Source organism: Sus scrofa, chromosome 13 (assembly GCF_054392235.1).
Source record: "Sus scrofa isolate SSC_HxYL_T2T_F1_AM1 chromosome 13, Sscrofa_HxYL_maternal_Yorkshire_Landrace_v2.0, whole genome shotgun sequence".
Taxonomy (NCBI): domain Eukaryota; kingdom Metazoa; phylum Chordata; class Mammalia; order Artiodactyla; family Suidae; genus Sus; species Sus scrofa.
The window spans coordinates 146,196,402-146,217,690 of record NC_139395.1 but is presented as its reverse complement, the minus strand read 5'-3'; the positions used below and the strand labels follow the sequence as shown (position 1 = coordinate 146,217,690).

Below are 21,289 nucleotides of genomic sequence, written 5' to 3'. Positions count from 1 at the left end.
CATTGTACAGTGAGTAAAGTTAGGGTTTTATATTTATTAGGGCACATTTTATTTCAGATATAAAGGTAAAACTCCTGAATTGCAGAAGGTCGTTTTAATTGCTGTGAATACTGCACAGTTGACAAGGAAATAATATTCATAATGCTGGCTTTGTATTTATACTGTAGACTCTTTAAAACACCCTTTGCTTTGAGGTCCTGAAGATGGGATTTATCAAATCTTTATTTAACATGGGTAGATATGTTTAATTCTCAGGAAAAAACTCTAGAACTGCAAAACAAAGTGGGATGATTTATTTTGTTTTTCAACAGTACAAGGTGGCCCAAAAGTCTTACTGCAGTTTTAATTTTTAAAACTTTAGAAGTACATATTGCAAACTTATAAAAATATCGTTTGAGAATTTTTATACTTATTTAGTTTTGTGAATTTTGAATAAAACATTTAAAATTTTGTCTTTTTACTTTTGTCAACCTAAAGTTGGCAAAGAGCAACTGAAGGGAAAAAGTAAATGAAAAAATATTATTCAGAATTACTTTGCTTGAGGTTTTACTTGAAGATCATTCTCTAAATCACCTTGTGAAATTACCTACTTTGGAATTCTAGGCACATACATAGAATACCCTAAAAAACAAACACCCCCCCCCCCCACACATACTATTATAATACTATTGTTACAGCTCATGAGAAACTCAGGTTTGAAGGGAAGATGAAAGATGCCTTAGGTTTCGGCATTTCTATGCTTGTTGAGGCCTACTCATCTTGTTTTAGGAAGTGAGATCTGATTTACTCTCATCTTAGATTAAATGGTTCTTAGAAATTATATAATGTGAAAAAAATGAGTAAACTTTGTAAAAATTAGCATTAGATTTAGTGAGATTTATTTCTGATACCTTCACTTTGGTCTGTGCTTCTGTTTTTACTCACACAAAAAGTCTAGTTCATTGTAAATGCAAGGAAGGGTTTGGTTAAGCACAATACCCTATAAGCTGCTTGCTTTTTAGATAATATCAAGGCTCAGGCATGCACGTGGAATTGAGACTTCAGTGTGCAGTGGCAGTCAGCTGGCAGAAGGTCTGTCTTCTGAAAAGCCATTTATAATTTGTGAATTAAGAAATCTTAAATTTTAATCATTTTGAGAGCAGTTCTAAAAGAACCAAACAAATATGTGGCAGAAGATTCTCATTTGAATGGATTTTTATGCTTAGTTTTATTTTATTTTTAATATTAAGATTCTGCTTTTGAAAGCTCTTCTAATATCAGCACTCAGAAGAAATGATGATATAGTGCTATTGGTAAGAAAAATTTACTTCCTTTTTTTATGCTCTAGAGGTTGACTTGATTAAAAAACAAACAAACCACCAGAGTTAATACTTTTTGAGTTAAGTGTATTTTTGAATTTTGATATAGATGCTTCAAATGTTTAGTTGGATAAATGGTAGAATAGTATGTAGTATATATATTTTCATTGTGATAAGCAGTGTATTTTGAAATATATAGTTTTTATCTTCATGATGTCATAAAAATGTTAAAGGCTATTTATGTACATGTATTTTAAATGTAAATATACATCTACAGTATGTATATATTTTAAATATAAGCTATTACAGTTGTCTAATTGGTTTCAACTAAAAATTTATGGGAAAAATGAACTCAGTAATTTCCTATGAAGTATAATATGTTTAAAGAGAATAATTGGCGGCTTTTAGAGCAACTTTTAATTTGAATTATTTAAATTATTTTTAATGTTTCAACTTTTGTAAAATTTGATAAGACTTAAGAATTTTGCCTTTAAAAAGTAAGCTAAATTTCAGAGAAATAACGCTTGTAAAAAGCATAATGAGAAAATATGGTCAAGAATTGTATTTAGGAAAGTGTGAAAATAGATTGTTACAGGCAGTGTACAACTGTCATAGTTTTTGCTATGGTCAGTTGATTGTAGAAGATGAGATGAAAATATAATTGCCTTGGACTAGTGTGAACACTATCCAGAGATACTTGGGGAAAGGTTTTTAATAGTTATAAGTAAAAGAGATTAATGAAAATATTGACTTTTAATGGTGATTCTTGTTCAAAAATTATAAATAAAGTATGCTTATTTATCTATAAATATATTCTATATTGAAAAATTCAGATATACAAAAGTGGGGAAGTATATCTATATTTCTAAGCAGTGGAAAAAAGATAGGATTGAAGAAGAGTTAGATTCAAAGCCCAGAAGTAGGAGTTTATGGATAATACCTGATACATAATAGGTTGAGTCAGTGGATTTGGGACTCAGAGGCAGAGTCCTCAAGATGGATAGGCTTTTGAGCCAGAAATACCTAATCTCTGAAAATTTTCTTCTAAGAACTTCAGGAGTTCCCATTGTGGCGCAGTGGAAATGAATCTGACTAGGAACCATGAGGTTGAGGGTTTGATCCCTGGCCTCACTTAGTGGGTTAAGGATCTGGTGTTGCTGTGGCTATGGCATAGGCCCACAGCTGTAGCTCCAGTTAGACCCCTAGCCTGGGAATTTCCATATGCCGTGGGTGTGGCCCTAAAAATCAGGGAAAAAAAAAAAAAAACAAAACCTTCAAATGGATGGCTTTTATTTTATTTTTAAAAACTTGGATAATTTATACATATTAAAGAGAGGTTAGTATAATGAATCCAAATGCTGTTCTGTGAGATCAATAAAATTAACAAATTCCTAGTTAAACTCAGAGAAGGGGGGCACAAATTACCAATATCAGGAATAATAGAGGAGACATCGCTATAGATTATGAAGCTATCAGGACAGTCAAGCAGCTTAACAAACAACTTTATGCAAAATACCAACTTTTCTCCAGGTTTGGACTTCCAAATAAAAACTTACGAAAAAAAATATCTTTACCAATTAGGGGATGGCTTTGAGTTGATAGCTGCTAAAGTTGAGTCATTTTGGGAGATATTTTTGCTGGGTATAGAATTCTTAGAATGGTTTCTTTTCCTCAGTACTTCACAGATATTGCCCTGCTCTATTTTACCCTACTTTTGTTTTTAGCAAGAAATTTAATGTCATTTTTATTTATCTTTCTTTGTATGAGAGGTATCTTTTTTCTCTGGCTCCATATATGTCCCCCCCCACCCATTAAGGGTTTTAAGCAGTTTGATGATGATATGCCTTGTTGTAATTTCATAATTTTTAATTTTTTTTTGGTCTTTTTGTCTTTTAGGGCCACACCCACAGCATATGGAGGTTCCCAGGCTAGGGGTCCAGTTGAAACTGTAGCCACTAGCCTAGCCACAGGTTCTGAGCTGCGTCTGTGACCTACACCACAGGTCACGGCAATGCCAGATCCCCTACCCACTTAGCGAGGTCAGGGATCGAACCTGTGTCCTTATGGATGCCAGTTGGGCTCACTAACTGCTGAGCCATGACAGGAACTCCAGATTTCAGAATTTTTTGTTGCTATTGTTGTTTGCTTATTGTTAGTTGGCCTTCTTGGATCTGTGAGCTTACTGTTTTTCATCTGGTCTGGAAGTTTTGGGGACTATATTTCATTACATTCTTTTTTGTTCCCAACTGCCTTACATGTATATCAGGTGCTTGAAGTTGTCTCACAGCTTACTGATGCTGTTATATTTGCTTTTTTCCCCTCTAGTCTTTTTTCTCTCTGTTTTTTGTTTGTTTGTTTGTTTTAATTTAATTTAATTTAATTTTTTTTTTTTGGCCTTTTCTATGGCCGCTCCCACGGCATATGAAGGTTCCCAGGCTAGGGGTCTAATCAGAGCTATAGCCACTGGCCTACGCCAGAGCCACAGCAACACCAGATCAGAGCCGCGTCTGTGACCTATACCACAGCTCATGGCAATGCCGGATCCTTAACCCACGGAGCAAGACCAGGTATCGAACCCACGTCCTCATGGTTCCTAGTCGGATTTGCTAACCACTGAGCCATGATGGGAGCTCCCCGTTTTTTATTTTGGATACTTCTGTTACTATGTCTTCAAGTTCATTGATTTTTTTTTTTCTTCTGCAATGTCTAACCTACTGTTAATCCTATCTAGTATATTTTTTAACTCAGACATCGTACTTTTTATTTATTTTTGACTTGGTTCCTGTTTATATCTTTTGTGTCTCTGCTTAACATGTTCAGTAGTCTTGCTTTTTTGAATATGTGGACTATAGTTAGAACAGCTGTTTTAATGTCCTTGTCTACCATTATTGTCTCTCATCATTATTATCTATTATCTCTGTCAATTTTAGGTCCTTTTCTGCTGATTTATTTATCTCATGGGTTGTATTTTCTTTGTGTGCCTGTTAAAAGTTTTAAGTGGATGTTAGACATTATAACTGGATATTTTGTATTCCTATAAATCTCCTTGGTGTTTTCACCAAGTAACTTAACTCAGTTAAGTTACTTGGAAACAATTTTATTCTTTCAAGTCTTAAAGCTTTGTTAGGCAGAACCATGGTAGCTTTTAGTTTAGGGGTAATTCGAACCTAATGCTGAAGCAAAATCCTCCGAATACTCCCTGTGATTCCATGCAGTTAATGGAGGTTTTCTTCTATGGCTGGTGAGAACAGGCACTCTTCCCAACCCTGTAATCCCTGATGCTTTCCCCCCCTCCTTAATTCTTTTGGCCTTTTGGGTGGCTCTTCTTGGTAGTTTCATCACACACAAGTGCTGATCAGTACACAACTGAAGACTTGAGAAGGGACTGTCTTGTAGATTTGTGGTGTGCACATCCCTGGTAATCTGTTCTGCAAACCTAGGCATTTTGATGCCTCCCCAGCTTCAGCTTCTTCTCTTCAACTCAAGGAGACTGCTGGGCTCCCCATGGGTTCCCTGTCCTACCTTTTTTTTTTTTTTCCTCCTGTAAATTACTCAGTTTATAAAGTGGAATAGTTGTGGAGCTCACCTACATGCTTACCATTTCTGTGTCGGTTTGTATCATTGTCTGATATCCAGTTCCTTGAAGAATATATAGTTTTATATAGTTTACACACTTCGTTGTCATAGGAAGGAGGCACAATCTGGTCTGTGTTTTTCCATCTTGGTTGGAAGCAGGAGTCTCTCCATTTAAGAATTTGAATTGGAGTTCCCGTCGTGGCTCACTGATTAACGAATCCGACTAGGAACCATTAGGTTGCGGGTTCAATCCCTGGCCTTGCTCAGTGGCTTAAGGATCCGGCATTTCTGTGAGCTGTGGTGTAGGTTGCAGATGCGGCTCGGATCCTGTGTTGCTGTGGCTCTGGCATAGCCGGCGGCTACAGCTCCAATTTAACCCCCAGCCTGGGAACCTCCATATGCTGTGGGAGCGGCCCCATAAATGACAAAAAGACAAAAAAAAAAAAAAGAATTTGAATTAGTTCCTCCCCTCAAGAAACGTATTTTATGTGGTGATGGGAAATGATCAGAATTTTATGTTTTGGTTATGAAAATGACTCTGGTGAATCCTGAGATGATCCTGAGATTCAGTCCAGAATTTAAGGAAGAACGATAGATAAAAGGTTAAGAACCCCAGACTGGATCTTTCATTGGGGCAGTGTCAGGGCAGAGTTCCTTTGCTTTACCCTTTGAAGGTAAGCATGTGCACATTTGAAACCTTGCAGGATTAGATTATACAGGTTCAGGTAGCAACAGCTGATCTTTTCTACAGGGAAACAGTTTGGACTTGCTCATTCTCCCCATGGTCTATAGCAGCAGCTGCATAGCCCTTTAGGGTAACTGCCACCTCAAGACTTACGGATTTGATGGATCAGTCTTGTAATGGTGGAATGGCTCTAGTACTGTGCTTTTCAGCAGTTGTAACACTACCCTAGACTAAGAAGAAATTGTTACTAAATTCCCTAAAAGGTTTTGTGTGATAATGTGGCTTGTTTTCCTCTGAGAAACAAGGTAGCTCTGAGGCTTCTTTTCCAAGATGGCATTGAGTCCAGTATATATTGTGTGCCCGTGCATCTGTGTGTTTGTAATCAAACTCTTGTGTTTTATTTCTGTAGAAAGCCCTGACCCTACCTAGCTTTGATCCTATCTCCGGGCTATCAGAAGGCAGAGAAACTTTATGTGCCCATGCAGGAGGCATCAATATTTTTTATTGGTCATTTTGTTGATGACATAAATCAAGAGATTCCAGTAGTCCTGTATGGGGGATTAATTAGTTTGACATCCTGTGGTTGATTATACTTGGCTGTTAGTTCGTATCACATAAATGTCACAAAGCTATTGCTGTCTTAGCACAAGTTCTTTATAAGGTCATTCATTCAGCAAGTAATTTTTGAGTGCCTACCATGTGTCAGGCCTGTGCTATACACCGGATTGATGAATAGATTTATGGCATCTGGAATGAGGGAGGGAATGTTCCCACTGTGTTCTGCAGAGATCAACCGAGTCTAAAGCAATGGCTCTCACTGGGCTTACGGCCCAGACCCTTTAATAGTCTTGAAAATGATTGTGAACTCTAAGTAGCCTTTGTTTATATGGGTTATATCTGTTATTGCCACTTTAGGTATAGATATTTAAGAATATTAATTTATGAGTTCCCTGGTGGCTCAGCAGTTTAAGAGTCTGGCTTCACTGCTGTGGCTCAAGTTCTGACTAGGGAACTTTTGCATGCTGCAAGCATGGCCGAGGGGGGAAAAAAGGAATATTAATTTAACAGAACAGTAATGGAATTGTTACACAAGTAACTTTTTTTTCTGAAAAACATTTATTTTCCAGAAACAAAATTTGGAAGAACACTGGCATTGTTGTACATTTTGAAACTCTCTTTAATATGTAGCCGAATGTCTAATATTTGAATTTAATCTCTTTTCTAATACAGGAAAATATTTTTGTCAGTGGGCTCAGTAAATTTTCTCCTTGACAAGCATTATGGGTAATCAGAAGTAATCAGAAGATTGCTTAGTGAACTTGGAATCAGAATGGGATATTTAGTTGAATGGTCACCGACAGGGGTACACCTGCCATAGAGATTGACTCTTGGCCAGAGATTGCCATTCATGTGATAGGTTCTCAGTAGATGAGACTGGGAAATGAAAAAGGAGGATTCTTAGTAGTTTCTCCTAGGATTTTTTTTTTTTTTTTTTTTTTTTTTTTGCTCTTTTTTAGGGCTGCACCCATGGCATATGGAGGTTCCCAAGCTAGGGGTCCACTGGGAGATGTAGCCACTGGCCTATGCCACAGCCACAGCAACGCTGGATCCAAGCCACGTCTGTGACCAACACCACAGCTCACAGCAATGCTGGATTCTTAACCCACTGAGCAAGGCCAGGGATTGAACCCAGGTCCTCATGGATGCTAGTTGGGTTTGTTAACCACTGAGTCACGACGGGAACTCCTCTTTTAGGATTTAAATTGCTTTGTAGCAGGCTAATTGCTAGTATAAATTAATGAAATATGCCAAGTTTTGTGATAGTAAATCATGCAGGTACAAGAACTGGCACACCACTGAACATGTCAAGAGAATTACATGAAGTAGCACTTTAGCGACTACTTACATATCAGTTAAACTTTTACCAAAACAAGAAATCTGAAATTCCCATTGTGGCACAGCGGAAACGAATCCGACTAGGAACCATGAGGTTTCGGATTTGATCCCTGGCCTTGCTCAGTGGGTTTAGGATCTGGCATTGCCGTGAGCTGTGGGGTAGATCGCAGACTCGGCTCAGATCTGGCGTTGCTGTGGCTCTGCGTATGCCAGCAACTACAGGTCTAATTAGACCCCTAGACTGGGAACCTCCATATGCCGCAGGTGTGGCCCTCAAAAGACAAAAAAAAAAAAAAAAAAAGATGAAAAAATCCCCCCCCAAAACAAGAAATCTGGTAGTATATAGTTGCATGTATAGTCTACTAAGATACAGAATAATGTCTTAATATTTGTTCTCTTTTCCCTCAGTTATCTTCAATCCTTCTGAAGCACAGGACCTTCCCAACCATTGTAGATATGGACAAAGAAGAAAGGAAGACTATCAACCAGGGTCAAGAAGATGAAATGGTAACTGGTTTTTATAGTTTACTTATAAAGTGTGAAGAATTTATTTTTCTAGGGAAGTAGAAAAGTACCTTTAAAAAACTGCCAGAATAAAATAAAATACAGGGAGTTCCCGTCATGGCTCAGTGGTTAACAAATCCGACTAGGAACCATGAGATTGCGGGTTCGGTCCCTGCCCTTGCTCAGTGGGTTAACGATCCGGCGTTGCCGTGAGCTGTGGTGTAGGTAGCAGACGCGGCTCGGATCCCGCGTTGCTGTGGCTCTGGTGTAGGCCGGTGGCTACAGCTCCGATTCAACCCCTAGCCTGGGAACCTCCATATGCCTCGGGAGCGGCCCAAGAAATAGCAACAACAACAACAACAACAACAACAAAAAGACAAAAAAAAAAAAAAAAAACAGCTAAATCAGTGCCCTTTCTTCATTCTGTGTTTTTGGATTGGGATTATGTGGCATCTCTTATTGAAGTCTAGTTCCTGTTTCCCTTGTGAGCTGTTAAAACTGAGAGGAAAGAGGTTTGCTTTTTCACTTGTTAATTTAAGAAGTAACAGAATTTCTCATTTTGACTTACAAAAAATTTAAAATGAGCTTAATAAAATTCATCTTTTCTTGTGGTATGTGTGTGGGGGGAGGATAGGAAGGCTTTGGAATTTGCCTCTCTTATCATTTGATATTTAATCACGTGATCACTGTGTCCATGCAGGAGGTTTATGGCTATAATTTGTGTCGCTGGAAGCTTGCCATAGTTTCTCTAGGAGTGGTGTGTACTGGTGGCTTTCTTCTCCTCCTCCTCTATTGGATGCCCGAGTGGCGGGTGAAGGCGACCTGTGTTAGAGCTGCAGTTAAAGACTGTGAAGTGGTGCTGCTGAGGACTACTGTAAGTCCATGTATTTACTGGTAGCTAAGTGAGGAGAACATCACTGCTAGGATATAATGAGGAATGCTAGTTCTAATATTTCTAAAGTATCTGTGTTCAATTGAATATTATCCCAATGATTAGAGTTCAAAGGAATCTTAAAGAGGACCAGCTCTACCCTCTTACATAGCTCTTGGTGCACTGAGAGATTAGGTAGATGGCTGTTCTGTCAAGATCACCTAACAGGACTATATCCTGAGTGATGCTGCTGCACCCCCGGTTTGTTTGTTTGTTTGTTTTAAATCCTAATTGGAAGCATTTTATAAGAGGCTTTAATATCTAGTCTCAGTATATAGATAGGTCAAAGAGGAAATTACAGTCTTTTATGAGATACCCTGTCATTGAAGTATGGCATATAAAACGGTGAGCAATTGAAAGCACTTCCTGTTAGAATTACACATCTTTGTGAAATGGTTTAGCATTTCGTGAGTAGGAAGTGATGCTTTCTCAATTAGAGATAAGTAAATAATAGTATGTGAAGAATGGAAATCAAATATATGTAGTTACGTAATATGCCTAATGGATTCTTTACCCTTATTCCTTTCTCTTTTAAGGATGAATTCAGAAGGTGGTTTTGTGCAAAAATTCGCTTTCTTTCTCTGGAAACCCCCCCATTTTCAATTCCAAAATCTATGGCTAATAAGATTTCCAATGGCCATGCTGTTCACTTAACTGAAAATCTGGCTGAAGAAAATAGGTTTGAGATCAGTAAATATTCACAGATTCAATCACAACAGGTATTGTGGTCTTGGTCTCAAAGTTTCTTTAAAAATCAGAATTGTTCTATGCTTTATGGAAATCTATAATTTTGTACTTTCAGTTTTTCATTGTATTTTTGTTTGAGATAAAGTTATATGCATATAAAATACCTATTTATCAGAATATATAACAGTTTAGTTATTTACTAGAAGAAACAGATTACATGTCACGTGTGATTGCTTTAATTTTAATAGATATACTATACGCTAAATCTGTGTTAGTAAACTTAATTGTTAAGTGATGGTAACTCCTTTTGATGTAGTGTTTATTATGTCCTACAGATGCGATACTTCACACACCATAGTGTAAGATACTTTTGGAATGATACCCTTCACAATTTTGATTTCTTAAAGTAAGTATTTTTCTTTTGTTTGGATTCTATCATGAGTATCTTGAAAGTGTTTTAGATAGAAAAGGATTCATTTTAGTGTTAACATAAAAACTGAAGAGGTTTTTATTACATAACTTATTTGTTAATAACTCCCTGGTGTTATTTGAATGCTTAATAACCATTTTAGAGTAAGTCCTACCTGCAACTTGTACCTTGGCAGAATTCACATAAAAGTTGGAAGCAGTATGCTCCCAAAGTCCAGTTTGGGTCTGAGTTCTTTTCTTTTTGGGGATTCATCTCAAAGTGAATTTTGAGTATACCTTTTAGCCTGTCACACTATCTGAATTACCACCTCTCAATTTGTTGACAGTTCCATCCACTCGTACTTGAGATATGGAGTGATAGACAGTCATAAATTTAACTTCAATAGGTGGATAAAATGGGACTTTTTTTTTTTAATAAGCCTTCGGTAGGATGAATTGGAGTAATCCCTTAAAATTTATTTTTTTATGAGGGCTTCAAATTATATAAGTATTAAGTTTATTAGGATTTTATTTTTATTGCTGCTATTAAAGTGATTATTATAAACAGTCACTAAGTACCATTGATTGAGAGTGACAAAGAAATTTTTTTTTTTTGCCATTTCTTAGGCCTCTCTTGTGGCATATGGAGGTTCCCAGGCTAGGGGTCAAATCGGAGCCATAGCCGCCAGCCTACGCCAGAGCCACAGCAACACAGGATCCAAGCCGTGTCTGCAACCTACACCACAGCTCATGGCAATGCCAGATCCTTAACCCACTGAGCAAGGCCAGGGATCGAAGCCGCAACCTCATGGTTCCTAGTCGGATTTGTTAACCACTGAGCCATGACGGGAACTCCAGGAATTCTTAATACTAGCAGTAAAAGAATTATCTTATGAACACTTAAAATATTCATGCCTGGGTTTTTTTCTTAGACATTTAAGAACTGGAATATTCTGGAATGAACCAAGACAAGTCCACATGCTTAGTTCTGAAAATCATTCCTAGTTAAGAACCGTTGCTTGCTTTATAAAACACTGCCAAGGACCTCACATTTTGTTTTTTTAAAAAATTTGACTTGGAGCTGATTTCTGCTGCCTTTGGAGAAGTAATCAACCTCAGTGGGAAAAGTAGGTCAAAATATTTGCTGACCATACCGACTTATAGAATTTAAACCCATCCCAACAACAGCAGTTTATTAAGGAGCTTAGTTTTCTTTTTCTTTTTGTCTTTTTAGGGCTGCACCCGAAGCACATGGAGGTTCCAGTCTAGGGGTCAAATCGGAGCTGTAGCTGCTGGCCTGCACCACAGCCACAGCATTGCGGGATCAGAGCCTCATCTGTGACCTACACCCCTGGAGCTTAGTTTCTCTATCTGAAAAAAGTAGAAAATGATTGGAGTTAAATGATGTGTTCGATTCTCTTTAGAGTTTTATGACTAGTATCTTAGCATAAACATAATTAAGACATTTTGGGGAAAAGTAGATATGTTAGTTGAATCCTGGTTTGAATTGTTAATAGATTTTAGACATTGCCTGGAACTCATACAGATTCTGTACTTTTCTTCTGAGTATGTATTAGATGAGGGAAGAATTTAGATCGATGCTCTCATTGAAAGAAAAATAAGTGAATAGGATTTCTTAGTGTCAAGCTTCAAAGATTGAAGAGGGAAACTGTATAGATAAAAAGTAAAAATACTTTCATCTTTAATTTGGAATTCTCAAGTTAGTCTTTAATTTTATTAGTTTAATGATTAGCTCTTAGACTTAAAGGATAATAATTTTACTCTATAAACTTGAATATTGAGAGCCATCCTATCATAGATACATTGGATAACTTAGAAGTTGCTGCATTTGAGACTTAGACCTTTCATTATTATTTATCTTAGGAATTTGAGATTTAAAAATTCTCATCCATTGTCTCACTTTTTTTGGGAGTTTCTGTTTGTAAGGAAGTCACACTTTAAAATCAGGAATATAGAAAAATAAGGCATTAAGAAGTTTGGATATTTTAAACTTTGTTTAAAGTAAAAACTTTGGATTTATTTAGGGGACTGGATGAAGGTGTTTCTTGTACGTCAATTTATGAAAAGCATAGTGCAGGACTGACAAAGGGGATGCATGCCTACAGGTAATTTTTATCCAACTAAAGTTAGATCTGTTATCAAAATTCCTAAATAAAGTAGTATATGTAGTCTACCCTTTTGCCATAGAGTTGTAATATTAACAGGTATTTAAATATTATAACAGCAAGCACTTGACAACTTAATGATATTTTATTTGGATAAGACTGTCATTTTAAGAATTATAAAAATATTGAGGCTGATTTTGAAGTGGATATCCCTGAAATACTCTGTTATTTCATCAGTTCTAAGGTGCACACTCTCCTACATTTTAACATCTCTAAAAGGAAGCGTGTGTCATACTGTGGGTGGAGTGTCATTCTTTACTTGTTAGCATTTTTATCTTGATAGTGCATAAAATCATGGTATGTCTTACAATTGATAGCATCTTAGATTTACTTAATACTGGGACTCGTAAGCATGAGCTCAAATTTACCACAATGAAAATTTGTGATCTTTTTATAGTGTTATTTTTTTTGCTAAAGTATAAAAGTATACCAGTATATTGCATATCCTGAAGATAAATGCTATTTTTAATTAAATTAGAAATTTTCTTGTACTCCTACAGCATATTCTTTCAGAGCGTTAGAATGTAAATTCATTAATTCAAGGCTTCTACTTCATAAAAGGCAAGAATTACTTTATCATATAGAAAGTACTATTATAACATAAGGAATTTAATTGGAAGGATTTAAGCAACTTTTAAAAGCATTAAAGAAAAAAGGCTGTATGTGTAATGTTTTGAAATAAGCATTTTTAGTACAGTATTCCTATTAGAAAAACAGTACAGGGCCCCCTCAAATTTACCTTCTCTTACAAAAATTAATTGCAATTCAGAATTGTTGAGATGTGTTCATGGATGGAAAAGAAAGTCTTACTGACATGGTTTTATAGACTTGTAGGAAAGATAATTGTCACATAAAAAGATAAAATGGTAACAGTACAGTTATCCAGTGTTAACTTTGTAGCTCTGAATACCATGAATAAAGGATTTAAGTTGTAGAAGACAACTGTTTAGAAACATCAATGTTTAAGTTCCAGATTTAAGAAGCACTTGGCGGTTTGAGCCTTATCTAATGCAATGCCTTCCCTAAATTGTACTATTAAGGTAGAATGTAATACTTTTATTGTGTTTTCATGTTATAGAAAATTGCTTTATGGAGTAAATGAAATTGCTGTGAAAGTGCCTTCAGTTTTTAAGCTTCTAATTAAGGAGGTAAGACAGTCACATTTGTCTCAGTATTTGTGGTCAATAATAGGCTCATCAATTGAAAAGAGCAGGATTTAAGTAATAAGTTATTCTTGCTTTTTTTGGGTTATTGTTATTCCTAACTTCTTTTTGCTTATTTTTTTTACTTGGAAGGTAAGAAAGACATTTCTCTGTAATCAGTAATTTGGGGCATGATTGCTTTTGTATTTTGTTTACTTTTTTCACCTTTCTTATCTGTAGAATTTTTGCTTGTTTGTTTGTTTGTTTTACTCTCAGGAAGTCGCACATCTACATCTTACCCTATTTTACAGATGTACACACCTGCCTTTTATTTTAAAAATAATTTATTGTGTTTCTTTCACATGGTACACTCTTGGGAAGTAGGTATCCTGCCAGGAGTTTGGAATTAAAAACATGACATAATGAATGACATTGAGGAGCCTGCACTTGAGCCCGGAACAAATACATGTCAGTAGTTATTGTAGTGACGGTTGAGTTGTAAGAGCCGTAGAAGAGGTGTAAATAAAGGGTTGTGGGTACATCAAGGACGGGAGTAAGTGGTTTTGCCTAGCAGAGTTAGGCTCTGTAGACTTCCTTCTGATTTGGGGCTGAAGATTAAGAAGTAGCTGTATTGGGTGAATACTTTTAGTAGGAGCTGCAGATTGTTTTCCATCAGTTCCTGATTGTTTTATTTTTTTTTATTTTTTTATTTTTTGGCTATTTCTTGGGCCGCTCCCGCGGCATATGGAGATTCCCAGGCTAGGGGTCGAATCAGAGATGCAGCCACCAGCCTATGCCAGAGCCACAGCAACGCAGGATCCGAGCCGCGTCTGCAACCTACACCACAGCTCACGGCAACGCCGGATCGTTAACCCACTGAGCAAGGGCAGGGACCAAACCCGCAACCTCATGGTTCCTAGTCGGATTCGTTAACCACTGAGCCATGACGGGAACTCCCTGATTGTTTTAGAGCATAGCAAAGTGTAATAATTAGGAATTAAGAAGACTGGTTTGTATGTGACTCCATCAGTAACTAGCTTTGATCATTAGAAGGCCTTTCTCTCTGCTGCTTCTTTATGGATAAAATTGTAGTTAAGTCTTTTCTACTGATCTCATTTGCTTTTGAAGTAAAATGGGACTATATATGTGAAAGTACAGAAGCATCAATTTTAAGACATTGGGGCGTTATTAATGAAATTGGAATTCATAATAAGTAAAACATTCTATTTGATTAAAAGCTTTGTATCCATTAGCAGCATTCTCATTATTGGAAGTAAATGTACTTTATTACTAAAGCAGAACTAAATTCATATACCTGAGCTATTTCTAGCCGAATCTATCTAAATGGATGCAAATAATTTAAGCATATTTAGTAGTTCCCATTATGGCGCAGCAGAAATGAATCTGACTAGGAACCATGAGGTTGCAGTTTTGATCCCTGGGCTCGCTCAGTGGGGATCTGGCGTTGCCGTGAGCTGTGGTGTAGGTCGCAGGTGAGACTCGGATCTGGTGTGGCTGTGGCGTAGGCACCTGTAGCTCCAGTTTGATCCCTAGCCTGGAAACCTCCATATGCCGAGTGTGTGACCCTAAAAAGCAAAAATAAAAAAAAAAATAAAAAAATCAAATTAAGCCTATTTAGTCAAATTCTAGTAGTAGATGTTGTTTTGGTTTCTTTTGGCCACACCCATGGCATGTGGAAGTTCCCTGGGCCAGGAATCCAACCTACATCACAGCTTTAACCAGAGCTATGTCAGTGACATTGCCACAATGTTGGATCTTTAACCTGCTGAACCACGAAGGGACGCCCAAATTCTAGTTGTTTAATGGTTTAAAATAATAACAATAATAATAATAATAATGCTTACTCTACTCTTTTGAGTAGTGCCCAAGGGTACTATAGAGCTTATCCTGTGTCTTGTTGGTTATTTCTTAACTCTGGATGGTTATAAATATCTTCTTCAATGTGACTTAAAAATCTTGTTTTTTAGGTTCTCAACCCATTTTACATTTTCCAGCTGTTCAGTGTTATACTCTGGAGCACAGATGAATACTACTACTATGCTGTAGCCATTGTGATTATGTCTGTAGTATCAATTATAAGCTCCCTGTATGCTATTAGAAAGGTAAGTCCAATTTATCATGGGTTTCACAACTGTGCTTGTGTTTTGTAATAATATGTAAGGTGTGTAGAATGATGTTTGGTATAAAGTACTCAGTAGTCACTCTTAGTTATGTGAGCATGTACTCCCTTTCCCTCCTTTTTGAGGTAGGGGAAGGCAGATGCTTTTCAGAGTATGATTTGACTGCTTTGAGGCCGTGGGGATCTATAGTTGCTTACCTCAGACTGGAGTACCAGAGGGCTGATTGTGCTCTTTTCAGGGCTGTATCATTAAAGCGCTTCTTATTTTGTGTTGAGCTAATACATTGCATAATTTTTGAATCTTTTTGATCTTGACATTTTTAAAGGCAGAGCAATATGCATTTATTATATTAGCTTACCTTAGTTCATATTACCCTTGCTTTCTGTTTCTTGAAGAGTGAGTTTATATTAACGAGTTAACATTGTTTTTCCCTGATTCAGCAATATATTATGTTGCATGACATGGTGGCAGCTCACAGTACTGTGAGAGTTTCAGTTTGCAGAGTAAATGAAGGTAAGTACTTCAGATTACTCTTGGAAAAATAAATTAAAAAAGATGTCCACTGAGCACTAACGTGTGAAGCAAGCCCAGTGTTACTATACATACACACCCATTACCATAAGAAATAAAAATAGGTGTTTGGATTTGTACGCATGTTTCTTATCAAATACATTCATTTATGTGGATCTGTATTTATCTATAACGTGACAGATACTATACTAGGCTCTTGGGATGCAGGAGTTAACCAAGATGGGCAGTCCTTGCCATCACTGAACTCCAGTCTAGTTGGAAAGAGGTGATAAAAGAGAAATAATTAAGTGTGATAAATACTATGATAGCAAGAGGTCAGGGAACTTAGATTTTAGAGAAAATTCATTTACTGTAGGTGTTAGAGATGGCGTCTTTGTACAAGAAGTTTATTTTATTTTTTTATTTTTTTGCTTTTTCGGGCCACACCTGTGGCATATGGAGGTTCCAGGCTAGGGGTCGAATCGGAACTACAGCTGCCAGCCTATGGCACAGCTACACCATCTCAAGATCCGAGCCTCATCTTCGACCTACACCACAGCTCACAGTAACGCTTGAGTGAGGCCAGGGATTGAACCTGCAACCTCATGGTTCCTAGTTGGATTCGTTTCCGCTATGCCACAACGGGAACGCCCTGTACAAGAAGTTTTGAGTGGTTGAATTAGCCAGATAAAAGGCAGGTGAGGAGGTGTGAAGCGGGGGTGAGAGATGGAGAGAAGAAGGTTTTAAGTGCCCAAAGGCCCAGATATTAGAGTTTGGTCATTGTAGTAACTGAAAGAAATTCAGTGTGGCAGATGCAGCAGCTAGAAGGTAGGCAGCCTTTAATGGTCTATTAAGGAATTTGGACTCTCCCACAAAGGCAGTGGAAAGCCATTGAAGAGTTTGAAGCAGGAGAGTGATATGATCATATTTGCCTATTTGAAAAAAATGATTCTGGTTGCTGTGTTTGAACTGATGTAGAAGGGAGTAATGTTGAAGGCATGACATGGATCAGGGGGAGGGTCGTGGAGCTGGAGAGTAGTGAGATGGATTTACAAGACACTTAAATTCAGGCGTGGGTCAAGATTTGATGACTCACTGGGTGCAAAGTGATAGAATGCTCAGGTTGTGGGGATGGATGTTGATGTCAATTAATTAAATAGGGAGCACTGCAGGATTTTAGGGAAGAATAATGTTTTGGACCTGTTAGTTTGGAGAAATAGTAAAGAGGTAAGGTAATAAAGGGGAGGCAGCCCAGCAGCATGGGCCTTGGAGACAGTAGCCACTCTGATTTAGGTCAAAGCAAGTCAGTCAGTCTTCACTCTCTTGGCTCAGTATATACTACATCCAAGGGTAAACCCAGTTTGGTCCATCAGGTTGCTTCCTTTCTTGTGCTTTTTGGTCACTTGCTAGGCGGGGGCAGAATGAGAGAGACAAAGACTAATATAAGGCCACCTTTTACTTGGGAAGATCTTTAAAGAAGTGTTTAACTAACTTTAATATAATATGTAAATTTCTAAGGAAATAATGAACTAGCAGTACAAAGTTTAATTTATAAATTTTAAAAAATTTAAAATATTCTGGGATTATTTTAGGAGTATTGAGAAGACAATGAGACATTGTGATTATAAATGGTAGCAATGAGAAAAAAGAATACTATTAAGAAAGTGATGGCATTCCCATTGTGGTTCAGTGGTTAACGAATCCAGCTAGGAACCATGAGGTTGCAGGTTCAGTCCCTGGCCTCGCTCAGTGGGTTAAGGATCCCACGTTGCCGTGAGCTGTGGTGTAGGTTGCAGACGAGGCTCGGATCCCACGTTGTTGTGGCTGTGGTGTGGCCAGCAGCAACAGCTCCAATTCGACCCCTAGCCTGGGAACCTCCATATGCCCCAGGAGCAGCCCTAGAAAAGGCAAAAAGACCAAAAAAAAAAAAAAAAAGAAAAAATGCTAATATTTCAATGTTTTTATCTGTTTCCAAGGGATTATGGAAATCTGAGTTTTTTTAACCTGTTGCAGGAGGTCTCCTGTATGGACTCACTGTTTACTCATAGGGCTGATAGCTAAGATTGACCATCCACCGTTGTAATGAATGTTGAAGGCCACCCACCTGTTAGGTTGGGGGGGACTTGGCATCAACTGTGAGCAGTTGATTTCCTATTCAGGAACAAACTGGCTGAAACATTTAAATACCATGCTTTGTTAGCTCAAGGAATAATAATCTATTTATCAAAATGCGTCATCTATTAGGATTTTCCTCTTTAACTCCATTATATTTTTAACATCTTATGGAGATCAGGTGACCTTTGGATAGGTTTTTTTGTTTGCTATATTTTTATTCCAAGTTAAAGGATATATTTCTCAGGCTTTTCTTTTTCTTTCTTTAAATCCAGAAATAGAAGAGATCTTTTCTACAGACCTTGTGCCAGGAGACGTCATGGTCATTCCATTAAATGGGATAGTCATGCCTTGTGATGCAGTGCTTATTAGTGGGACTTGCATTGTAAATGAAAGCATGTTAACAGGTAAACTAACTTAAATGAATAAGAACCAGATAGGTTGTTGATAATGACATTAGGATTAAATAGTTACTGATTAAGCTGTGTCCAGATTAACTATGTCGTTTGTATTCTTTACTCATGAATGTGATAGATATTGAAGTCTTTTTTTGTTTTGTTTTGTTCTGAGGGAACCAAATTCTGCATTATACCCAACTATGATACTGAAGCACATTGCTAGTGTTCACTACATCTCTTGGCCTGCTTCTGTCCACTCTTTTTTTTCCTCTTCTCTTTAGGGCCTCACTTGTGGCATATGAAAGTTCCTGGGCTAGGGTTCGAATCGGGCTTCACCACAGCCATGGCAACACCAGGTCCAGGCTGCATCTGTGACCTGCGCTCCAGCTTATATCAACATCGGATCCTTAACCCACAGAGTGAGGCCAGAGATCAAACCCGCATCCTCACAGACACTGTGTTGGGTTCTTAACCCACTGAGCCACAGTGGGAACGCCTGTCCATTCTTTTGACATGAGGAAATGCTTTATGTAAGGGAAGAGGGAAGAATTCCTTTGCCCACAGGGAATTCAGCATATTTACCTCTCACTTTGATGGACAGAAAGTGGGAATAAAGATTTATTTTTTGTTTTTTGTCTTTTGTTTTTTGGAGGGGCTGCACTCGCAGCATATGGAGATTCCCAGGCTAGGAGTCGAATTGGAGCTATAGCTGCTGGCCTACACCACAGCCACAGCAACTCAGGGGCCAAGCCACATCTGCAACCTACACCACAGCTCATAGCAATGCTGGATCCTTAACCCACTGAGCGAGGCCAGGGATCAAACCCGTAACCTCATGGTTCCTAGTCATGTTCGTTAACCACTGAGCCATGACCAGAACTCTGATATTTTTCTTAGATTGGGGAGGAATAGACTTTAAAATAACTTCCCTTTGGAAATTCACAATCTGGAGGTAGAGCTTTATATCTTTTTATCATAGACTTTTTTTTTTTTTTTAATTGTAGTCAGTCTGGCAAGAAAGTGATTCCTATCTAATACTCTCTCTCTCTCTCTCTCTCTCTCTTTTTTTTTTTTTTTTTGTCACTGCCCTATGGCATGCAGAAATTCCCAGGCCAGGGACTGAACTTGAGCCACAGCAGCAACCCAAGACATTGCAGTGACAATGCCGGATCCACAAGGGAACTCCGGTTTGTTTGTTTTTTGTTTGCTTTTTAAAAATATGTTTTTGAACTATTGAGAGTCTGTTTTAAAATATACCCGTACACATACACATCCCCACACACCCACCACCTTTGATGCAAGAAGTGATAACATTTTGATGTTAAAAGGAATTTGGCTGTTTGTTACTGTTGGGGAAAATGACCTTACTGCTTTTCCTTGTTTAGATGCCTGTTCTCTTCCTGCTCGTTGGTGGGGTTAGGAGTAGGTCTTCAGCTGTCTTGTGTACTTGGGGTTGCTGAGTGCTTCCCCGCTTAGTTCTTAGGGGTACCAGAATAGGTACTATGATGATGGCAGCAGCTCTCATCTTATTTGAAACTTTATGCTGTTATTTCCAAATGACTACCTTTGAGTCACTCACTTTCATCAATTATTGTGGAAGACAAGATGTGGTATTTCTGGGTAAGGAAATTGGTAGACAAAAAGTTAGTTGATTAAACTACATTATTCACATGTGAGAACTCTTAATAACTTGTCAGCAGTAGAACATTTAGGATATTTGACAACTCAAGATTCGTGTATTTGATACTGATTTCTGTGCTTTAATTTATGATTTTTTTTTCCCAAAGGAGAAAGTGTTCCAGTGACAAAGACTAATTTGCCAAATCCTTCAGTGGGCATAAAAGGAATGGGAGGTGAATTATATAGTCCAGAAACACATAAACGACACACTTTGTTTTGTGGGACAACTGTTATTCAAACTCGTTTCTATACTGGAGAACTCGTCAAAGCTGTAGTAGTTAGAACAGGTAAAAAACATTTAATCTTTTCTTGCATAGTTTAGCGTATATGACGCCTGTTGAATGTTTCAAAAGAGATTCTCTTTTGGGAGATGATTCTCATTTTCTTACAAAAATATTGTTTAGTCATTTTCTTCTTAACCTTTTTTTTTTTCCCCCAAAGGATTCAGTACTTCCAAAGGACAGCTTGTCCGCTCCATATTGTATCCCAAACCAACTGATTTTAAACTCTACAGAGATGCCTACTTATTTCTACTGTGTCTTGTGGCAGTGGCTGGCATTGGCTTCATCTACACTATTGTCAATAGCATTTTAAGTCAAGTACGTATGTGGAACCCTTAATAGTTTGATTCTTAATTATCACGTGTGGCTACTGAGGATTTGAAATGTGGCAAGACTTAGAATTTTAATTTAATTTATATTTAACTTAAAAAAAAAGCCATATGAGACTTGTAGCTTTTATATCAGAAAGTACATTTAGAGAACATTACCATCATAGCAGAAGGTTAATTGGCTCCAGTTTAGATGGTCTTTTACTTGCTTTCTTGCAGCTTAAAAAAAGGGAGGGGAGATCACTTACTCATCAGACAGAGGCTTTATTTTTTCTTTTTTCCACCTCTGGTATATACAGCATTGAAATTATTTGTGATTACTGAATTGAAGATATTTCTAAGGGACCTTGTCAAATTTCTTTTTTCTATCCCTTGTAGAGATTAGCATATACTAAGAGTCAATAATACTAATAAGAGTCTGACAAATGTTGAGCTTTGAAGTGTGGTGTATGAAGTATATGGGGCTATTGAAGTAAGAATTTGCTTTAAAAATAGCGCTTATTCCACAATCCACTGACAGTTCAC

The 21,289-nt window shown here is 37.5% G+C and overlaps 1 protein-coding gene across 15 annotated transcripts in view; it reads left to right on the top strand.

Moving 5' to 3' along the window:
* Positions 1 to 21,289, top strand: part of ATP13A3 (ATPase 13A3) — an 88,166-nt gene that overhangs the window by 18,363 nt on the left and 48,514 nt on the right. For 7 of the 15 annotated variants that reach the window (XM_084987533.1, XM_084987532.1, XM_084987531.1 and 4 more), the window contains 11 exons: positions 7,864 to 7,962; positions 8,660 to 8,833; positions 9,427 to 9,609; positions 9,913 to 9,983; positions 12,031 to 12,111; positions 13,250 to 13,319; positions 15,302 to 15,436; positions 15,895 to 15,967; positions 18,352 to 18,483; positions 20,262 to 20,441; positions 20,596 to 20,753. In XM_084987533.1, the coding sequence (XP_084843659.1) occupies positions 7,912 to 7,962; positions 8,660 to 8,833; positions 9,427 to 9,609; positions 9,913 to 9,983; positions 12,031 to 12,111; positions 13,250 to 13,319; positions 15,302 to 15,436; positions 15,895 to 15,967; positions 18,352 to 18,483; positions 20,262 to 20,441; positions 20,596 to 20,753 (1,308 nt within the window). In that variant the 5' untranslated portion in view covers positions 7,864 to 7,911. Of the gene's footprint in view, positions 1 to 1,042; positions 1,293 to 7,863; positions 7,963 to 8,659; positions 8,834 to 9,426; positions 9,610 to 9,912; positions 9,984 to 12,030; positions 12,112 to 13,249; positions 13,320 to 15,301; positions 15,437 to 15,894; positions 15,968 to 18,351; positions 18,484 to 20,261; positions 20,442 to 20,595; positions 20,754 to 21,289 lie in introns of those variants that run through there. The other 8 variants (XR_014822668.1, XM_084987536.1, XM_013982307.3 and 5 more) reach the window with 3 other exon arrangements.